Source organism: Vidua macroura, chromosome 19 (genome assembly GCF_024509145.1).
Source record: "Vidua macroura isolate BioBank_ID:100142 chromosome 19, ASM2450914v1, whole genome shotgun sequence".
Taxonomy (NCBI): Eukaryota; Metazoa; Chordata; class Aves; order Passeriformes; family Viduidae; genus Vidua; species Vidua macroura.
In genome coordinates, this window is record NC_071589.1 from 735,873 (window position 1) to 744,682 (window position 8,810).

At 63.6% G+C, this 8,810-nt stretch overlaps 1 protein-coding gene across 1 annotated transcript; it reads right to left on the minus strand.

The window, feature by feature from the left end:
• Positions 1–339: 339 nt before the first annotated feature.
• Positions 340–5,778, minus strand: LOC128816807 (TBC1 domain family member 24-like). The gene is made up of 7 exons (XM_053994726.1): positions 5,670–5,778; positions 3,681–4,719; positions 3,139–3,297; positions 2,722–2,785; positions 2,375–2,470; positions 1,915–2,191; positions 340–673 (listed from the first exon to the last, which is right to left on the minus strand). The coding sequence occupies exons 1-7, from the start codon at positions 5,770–5,772 to the stop codon at positions 528–530; spliced, it is 1,884 nt and encodes a 627-aa protein (XP_053850701.1). The 5' UTR covers positions 5,773–5,778; the 3' UTR covers positions 340–527.
• Positions 5,779–8,810: the final 3,032 nt, after the last annotated feature.

The window sequence follows — 8,810 nt, forward strand, 5'->3', positions numbered from 1 at the left end:
CAGGCAGCCCTGGATACCCACGGAGGCTGCAGAACTCCCTGGGTGGCCTGAAGGGCTCTGCTGGGCTTGGGGCTGGGGGGAAGTGGGTCTGAGAGCGTTTCTGGTGAGCTCTGGAGCTCGGTTTTGGAGCCTGGCCTCAGAATTCCCACAGAATCTGCCCAGCTGTCCCTGGTTTGCTGAGCCCCACGCTGCAGACGGGCCAGGGAGGTGTGAGAAACTCCAGCACCCCAAACTGGCCCAGACTGGGTGGAGTGGGCCGGGTCTAAACTGTGGGAGGGGACCCCTCAAATGTCCCCAGGGGCAGCACCTGCAGTCCTGGTCCTGGCACTGCCTCAGCCTCTCTGCACAGCACCACGAGGGCTCATCTGGCCCGATCTGCTCTGATCCGATCCGGTCTGGCCACGGAGGGGACCATGGAGAGCAGAGCCGTCACACAGGTGGCCACAGCCCGGCCGGGGGTGGCCAGCGCGGGGAGGGGTCCCCGTGCCCGTGCCCGCGGGGGGCACACGGGGGTGTCCCCGCGGGAACTACGCGTTTTGGAAGCCCCACACTTCCAAGAGCTGCACCTGGAAGTTCTCCTGGCAGAGCGGGGGGTTGTCGAAGGTCTCGCAGTGCTCCGTGCGTCCCCGGAGCAGGCTGGCGTCCAGGGACAGCGCTTGGCCTCCCCCTCCACCTGCGAGAGCGAGCGCAGGCTCGGCCCCGCTCCCCCGGGCCCGGCGGGGCCGCGCCCGCCCCTCGCTCTCGGTCCCCGGCCCCGCTCCCGGCGCTGGAAGGGGCTCGGGCTGTTCCGGGGGGCTCCCGACCCACCGCGGCTCCTGTGCCGAGCCCCCGGCCCCGGGGGCACCGAGATCCCGCCCAGGCCGAGCCTGACCCCCGGCCGATGCCACGCTCGGCTCCGGCCGCCCCGCACGGAGCCAGGGAAGGCTGGGAAGGGGCGCTCCAGCCCCGGGGAGCGAACCCCGCCAGGGTTTGGGCTGCGGGGCTCCCCTTGGGGCTCTCGGGAGGAGCCCCCGGGCTGGGGAAGGGGAGCGGCCCTGGCCTGCCCGGACTTGAACCCCATATCCCCAACCGGAGCTGCGGGGAGCCGACAGGGATCCCCCCTTATCAATATAGACCCCTTTTACTGATATCGATCCCCCTTATCGATATCGGCCCCCCCTTATCAATATAGACCCCTTTTATTGATATCGGTCCCCCTGATCGATATCGGTCCCCCCTTATCAATATAGACCCCTTTTACTGATATCGATCCCCCTTATCGATATCGGTCCCTCCTTATCAATATAGACCCCTTTTACTGATATCGATCCCCCTCATCGATAGTGATCCCCCCTTATCAATATAGACCCCTTTTACTGATATCGATCCCCCTCATCGATAGGGATCCACCCTTATCAATATAGACTCCTTTTACTGATATCGATCCCCCTTATCGATATCGGCCCCCCTTATCAATATAGACCCCTTTTATTGATATCGGTCCCCCTTACTGATAGGGATCTCCCCTTATCAATATAGACCCCTTTTATTGATATCGATCCCCCTTATCGATATCGGCCCCCCCTTATCAATATAGACCCCTTTTACTGATATCGGTCCCCCTTATCGATATCGGTCCCCCCTTATCAATATAGACCCCTTTTACTGATATCGATCCCTCTTATCGATATCAGTCCCCCCTTATCAATATAGACCCCTTTTACTGATATCGATCCCCCTTATCGATATCAGTCCCCCCTTATCAATATAGACCCCTTTTACTGATATCGGTCCCCCTTATCCATATCGGTCCCCCCTTATCAAAATAGACCCCTTTTACTGCTATCCACCCCTTTTACTGATATCGACCCCTTTTACTGACATCCACCCCTTTTACTGACATCCACCCCCCTTGCCGATGCCGCCCCCCCTTACCGATAACGATCCCGTCCCGGGAGCCGGACATGAACATGGAGGCGCTTTTGGAGGGCAGGAGGAAGTGCCTGATGGCCAGGAACGGGGACAGGCGGCCTCTCCTCTGCGGCGAGGGCACGGCCAGGTGGCTGGGGCTGGAGCTGCGGCTGTCCCGGGAGGAGCCGAGCAGGGATTCGGGAGCGGGGGAAGGCGAGCGCTGCCGGGAGCGCGGCACGGCCTTGGCCAGCTCCGGCTTCTTGATGAGCACCCACTCGTACCTCTCTGCCTCGGGGCGCACCTGGGCAGCGGGACACACCTGGTGAGCCCCGGGGCACCGCGCCACCCTGGGCAGGTGCTGCTGCTGCTGCCCGGGGGCTGGGGCCAGGGGCTGCTCCAGGTCTGGGCCTGGGGCAGGGAAGGGACAGGGTGTCCTGGCAGGACAGCGACGAGGGGACAGACCCAGACACAAACCGTGACTTACAGTGAACACAAAGCACTCTCCCGTCCCGAAAAAGCCCGATGTGGCTCCGCTCTTCTTCCTCTCGGCCCAGTCGGAGGAGAGAAACGCCCCGCACACCTTGGGAGAGAGCACAGGGAGCTCAGGGGATGGATCAGTCTCACTCGTGGCCTCTCTCCCCCTCACTCTCCTCCTGTTTCCCCACTGAGGTGTGTCCTGGTGGCCAGAGGTGCAGTTTGTTCTGTCCTGGGAGCTGGGACAGACCCGGGGCGGGGCAGGACAGGGACCACACGGCCCGTGGGTGCTCCAAGAAGTGCCCGTGGGGTCACCCAGCCTGTCCCCTTCCCCAGCCCTGCCTGGGAAACGCTCACCTCCCCCTCGGTGGTTTTGATGAGCAGCACCGTGGGCTCGTAGCCTTCACAGCACGTGTAGAACCTGCAGAGATGGACAAGGGGTGGGCTCGGGGGAGCTGGAGCCCTGGGCAGGGCGTGCTGCCTGTCCCTGGCTCACAGCGTGCCTGGCACGGTGTGGCACGCGGGGACATCCCTGCCTGGCACACCCACAGGGCTCCCTGTGCCCCGGGCGGTGCCAGGGGTTGGTGGCCATCTGAGCCAGCCTCTGCCCTCTCCCCTAAGCCACGCTCAGGAGCCCGAATCGAGCCCAGGAGGGTCCCCAGCAGCCCCAGAGGTGGCCCAGGTCACTCGTGCTGCTCCTTTCTCCAGCAGCAAGCCCTGCCCGGGTTTCCCCACGCCCGAGCCGCCCGGCCCCGGGGGCAGGTGAGGCTTCACCTCTGCAGGCTGCAGCCGTCCTCGGAGGTGGAGAAGAGCAGCAGCGGGGGGAAGAGCGAGAAGCGCTCGGGGATCCAGGACCAGACGAGGCGCATCTCCTGCGCCGTGACCGTGCTGGAGCTGAACTTCTGCATGTCCACGGCCAGGTGGAAGGACGGCCTGCCAGGGGAGGGACATCAGGCCGGGCTGGGGCCCCTCTGCTTCTCGGGCACAGCCCCTGCAGCAGGTTCTGTCCTGCCCTTTGCACGTGAGCTCTCTGCCAACACCCCCAGCTCTGCTGTGCCCTGTCCCCTGACAGAGAACCCCAGCTCTGCCTGTGCCGTGTCCCCTGACAGGGACCCAGCTCTGGCTGTGCCGTGTCCCCTGACAGAATCCCCAAGCTCTGGCTGTGCCATGTCCCCTGACAGGGTCCCCCAGGGGCTGCGACGGCCCAGCACAGCCACAGCTGCGGGAGGTTCCTGCAGCTCCCGCGGGGGTTCTCCACAGGAACTCACATTTTGGCAGCTCAGCCCCAGAGCTGGGGAGCGCGGGGCTCTCCTCACCTTCTCTGCACCACGGTGATGCCCCTCTCCACCAAGGCCTTCCTGTTGGCCATGTGGAGCAGCCAGATCTCCTTGCGGGAGAAGAGCCGGATGCCGAAGGCTCTCTCCAGGAGTTTGTCCGCAGTGACGTGCTGGGCGATGTTCCTCACGAAAGCCTGCAGCTCCGCCTTGACGTCGGAGCCCTGCAGCCCGGCCGGGGCCGCCGAGAGCCCGAACTGCTTCAGCAGGGCCAGGGCGATGCGGTACAGCACCTTCTGGCCCTCCAGCAGGAACACGTCCAGCACGCGCACGGCGTAGCCGAAGGGCAGCCCGGGGAAGAGCCACGACAGCCACTCCGAGTAGACCTCGAGCACGTTGTCGGCGGCGCCGGCCACGAGCTTGTGAGCCGCCGGGCAGTGCTTGCTGGCCAGGTCCCCGAAGGTCATGCAGGAGGCCTGGTGGGCCAGGAAGGACTGGTCGATGTAGGCGGCGTGGGGCGCGTTGCTGGCGATGAGGCGCGCGAGGCTCTCGAAGCACTGCGCCTCGTCCTCGCTGTAGTGCAGCAGCAGCGCCGCCAGCGCCGGCAGCAGGGGGCTGTGCGTGATGTCGGGGAACAGGGCGCCCACGCAGATGAGGATCTTCTTCAGGGCCGTGACCCCGTGCGGGCTGAGGCAGTAGGTGGGCACGGGGCAGCCCTCCAGGAACTCGGGCAGAGGGTGGGAGCTGACGCTGGGCTTGCCGAAGAGCCGGCCGGCCACGTCCCGGTACACGAGCGCGTCGGGGGTGACGAGGCGGCAGGAGACCCGCTGGATGAGCCGGGGGTAGAGCCGGGCCCGGCCCGCGTGGCTCCGGGCCCAGCAGCCTTCCCTCGCCAGCCTCTTCAGCTCCTTCGGGGGCCTGCCCAGCACGTCCCGCGGGATCTGCGCCGGGCCCCGCGGCTCCGGCATCTTGTCCCAGTCCACGAAGTGCCCGCAGCCGCGGCACGAGGAGGTGTCGATGTCCCAGCTGTCAGCCTCCTCGGACGTGACCACGATGGTGACCGGGGACGAGCCGAGCACCTCTGCGGGACAAAGAGCTTTTATTGAACGCCTTTCACCGCCCCACCCTGGCTCAGGGCGCTCCGGAGTCTCGCAGCCACGTCCTGGATTTCTTTGCTCTCCCCTGCGGACGGAAGCGTTTCGGGCTTTGCCCTCTCCCGCTCCCATCAGCTCCGGGCCCCGAGAAGTGTGGGGCCGGGTCCCAGCTGGGTGTCCGGGTTGCTTCTCACACCGCGAGGGGCTTTTCACCCCTCCCAAAGCTCCCAGCCCCGAGGCAGGGCTCGGGCAGCCCCAGCCCGGCGCTGGGAAGAGCAGAGTCCGAGCTCCGCCTAGAGAGACGGGAGCGGCGTTTCCCCGGGGCTGCGAGAGCTCGAGCCCCGCCTGGGTGAGCTCTGCCGGGCAGAGCTAGCGGCCAGGATAACGCCAATTAGCGCGCTCATTAACTCTCGGGTGTTGTGTCGTGCCCCTGCTCAGCTGCTGGGCGGTCAGGGATGGATTCGCACTGAGCCGAGGGGACGCGGGGGGCAGCACGTGGTGGCACATCGGCACAGCCGGGCCGGCTCCGGCTCTCGCTCTCCGGCTCAGTTTGGCGCTTGCCCAAGGCCAGCAGGAGCAGCGGGTCGGGCTCAGTCTGCTCCGGGGCAGGAGCTGCTGGAGCCGGAGCCGCTCGGGCCGACTCCTGTCCCGGACACAGCCTGACCCCAGCGCAGTCGCGGGGGCTCCTGGCCACAGAAAGCAGGCTGAGATAACGCCGGCGGTGGATCGGGGGCCGTTCGCAGCCCAAATTCTCCTCGTCCTCTCTCAGGGCGCTGCCCTGCCCGGGTACCGAGGAGCATCAGCCCGAGCGCCGCCGGTGCCCGGCCCCGGGTGCTGAACGGAGGCCCCGGCTCTGCCCGCCCCGGGACGAGCCGCGGGGCTCGGGGCAGGCATTGGGCGGTGCCGCAGCCCCTCTGCTCCCGCCCGGCGCACTCACCTCGCCCGGTGCCCGTGTCCTCGCCCGCGGCCGGCTCGGCCATGGGGAAGGCGGCGGCCGCGGCCCCGGGGCAGCGGGGCGGGCTGAGCCCCACCCGCAGCATGTGCCAGCTCGGCCACCCCTGCGGGTCCCCTCTGGCCCCGCACCTGCCCGCGCTTTTAAGGTGCGGGCCGGCCCGCGGCCCCGGCGTTTATTTGGGGTAAACACAGCGAGGGGTGGAGCAGCTCCGCGCCCGCATCGCCCCTTCCTGCCCCAACTCCGCGCCGGGCCCGGCCGGGGGCTGTAAACACCCCGTGCGCCGAGATAGCATCAAACGGCAACAGGAGCAGTAAATGAATCCTTTCTTTTCCCGAGGATCACCTTCGTGCTCCCGCTCAGGCTGCGGCTGCTGCGGGCCCGGCCGCGGGGCTCGGGCGGGCCCGGTGTGCCCCGGGCAGTGGTGGGCACCGATCGGTTTCAGCCTCAGCCCGCGCTGCGGAGCCGCAGAACGAGCGCTGTGCTCACGGACGGAAGAGCTGAGCCGGAGGAAAAGCGGCCTCCGGCAGCTGGGAGAGGCTCCCAGGACAGCGCCCCGGTCCCACAGCGCTGCCAGAACTCTCAGCTCGGCTGCGCTTAGCGGGCGCTTTTATAGGCATCCCAACCTTTTAAAGGATGTTTATTTGCCTTTAAAATCGGATCGTTTCTGGTGTGATGAGAGCAGCTGCAGGTCGTTCCTGGCCTGCCTTCCTGCCTGCAGGCCCGGCTGCACCCGCAGCACCTCCCTGAGCATCCGCTGGCCCCGCGGCACCTCCCGAGCACGACGCCCTGCTTGGGGAGCCTCTCCTTTCCCTCACCTGCTCCGTGCTGTGCCGAATCCCTCGGGAGCTCGGCTGTCCCGTCACCCCTCCCCACCTTTGCCCCTGATGAGCGGGACCCCCCGGGAGTGGGGGCGAGGGTCAGCAAAGTGGGGGCGAGGGGGTCTCCCATTGGGAGTTATCCTTATCCTCATCCTCATCTCCTTCTCCTGATCCGCCCCGGAGCCTGTCCGGGTTCCCCGGGTCCTGTCGGCCGCCTTATCCTCATTTGCCTTTCCCAGGAGAGCGGCCTCCTCTTCTGCCACCCCCCCCGAAGCTCTGACACCTCCGGCAGACGCTCCGGAGATGGAAGTGAATTAGAGACAGGGCGAAAAGAAATGTCACTTCATGCGTTTTTAATGGCGAAATATGAAAAATGTAGAGGCCGCGGGGCTCGGGCTGAGCAGCGCAGCCGAAGGCCATGAATGTTTGATGGACGCGGCTGCGGGAGCATCTCCGGGTGTGCGGAGAGCCCGGCCAGGGGACAGAGCCCACCCCGGGGGCTGCCGGGGCCAGCGGGGGGCTCAGAGCCCCCCAGGGCACTGCTGGCCCTGGGCGCTCCTGGGCAGGAGCGGGACGTGCCCCCAGCCCTGCCCGGCCTGCGGGACAGCAGACGGGAACTGAGGGTGCCCGGGGGGCTCATTCCCGGGGGCATCGCTGGGAGCAGAGCCGGGATCAGTTCTGGGAATGGGGGAGCAGAGCAGGGATCAGCCCCCGGAATGGGGGAACAGAGCAGGGATCAGTTCTGGGAATGGGGGAGCAGAGCAGGGATCAGTTCTGGGAATGGGGGAGCGGAGCGGGGATCAGTTCTGGGAATGGGGGAGCAGAGCGGGGATCAGTTCTGGGAATGGGGGAGCAGAGCAGGGATCCGTTCTGGGAATGGGGGAGCAGAGCAGGGATCAGTTTTGGGAATGGGGGAGCAGAGCGGGGATCAGTTCTGGGAATGGGGGAGCAGAGCGGGGATCAGTTTTGGGAATGGGGGAGCACAGGGGGGATCAGTTCTGGGAATGGGGGAGCAGAGCGGGGATCAGTTCTGGGAATGGGGGAGCAGAGCAGGGATCAGTTCTGGGAACGGGGGAGCAGAGCAGGGATCAGTTCTGGGAACGGGGGAGCAGAGCAGGGATCAGCCCGGGAATGGGAACGTGCTGAGGAGATGCGCTCGTTCTCGTTATCGATATCGTTATCACTGTTGTTATCATTGTTCCTTGGGCAGGGAGGGGGTTGAGCAGGGTTTGGGGCTGGGGTTTTGGATGAGAGGTCTCAGAAACGCCAAATAAGTGGGATTTGGGAGGGAGCAGTATTTTCTCTGGCTTTGGAGTGTTTGGAGGTGCAGGTTACATTCCTGCTTTCAGGATGGTGAAGTATCAGAATTGCACAGATACACCTCAACAACACAAGACCAGTAAAAAGCTTGCTGCTCAGTCTGTCTGTATTTATAGAGGGCAAAGTTCTCTCCTGCCATCAGTGCCACCTCTGAGGAGCCCAAACCCCGGGGGAACGTGGGGTTGGTGCTGTTTGGAGCCTTTCTGGGGCTGGAACTCTCCAGGGTTGTGTTTATGGAAACATTGCACGGGTGACTGACTTCTCCATAAAATCATTTGTCCCCTGCCCTGTGTTTTCCAGCTTCCTTTAATCCATTAACAGGTAGAGAGGAATATTTGGCAGGGTTTGATTCTACTCTAAACAAGGTTCCAACAAGGAGAGAGGTGTTTTCATAACAGAAACGCCTGTTGAGAAACCCACGGCTGAGCAGTCGCGTGTCCTGCGCCTCCTGAGTGCTGTAATGCAGGAAAATGTCTTTGTGCAGTACTGGCCTTTTAGGGAGAACGTAAACAGGGTTTTATTTTTGTAGTATTTTGCAATTAGCACAGCTGACAAACTTCTTGCTTGTTGCTGAGCCAAAAATAGAGCACAAAATCTAAAATAGAACAAAAAAAAAAAAAAAAAAACAACAAAAAAACTGTGAGGTAAGATTAGAATCCAGCACTTACCATCTGTGAACTCTGCTACTTCGAGCTGATATTAAAGCTTCCACTGGATTCTTTTTTTTTTTTTTTTTTCTGTAATGGAAATGAACTCTTTTGTTCTCGCCCGGCAGTGGGGTCTGTGCTCAGTGACTTTGTTGGCCGTGTGTCCTTTGTGCTGTTCTGGGTTAAATGCAGTGTTCTCCGCGTTTTGGGGATTGGTGGGAGCCACACAGGTGCTGTGTCCGTAACACACAAACCACGCTGGGCACAGACTTGGAAAAATTCTCTTTTTCCTTCCATGTGTTTAAAGCACCCAATGAGTTAATTCCTGGAGAGGAGAG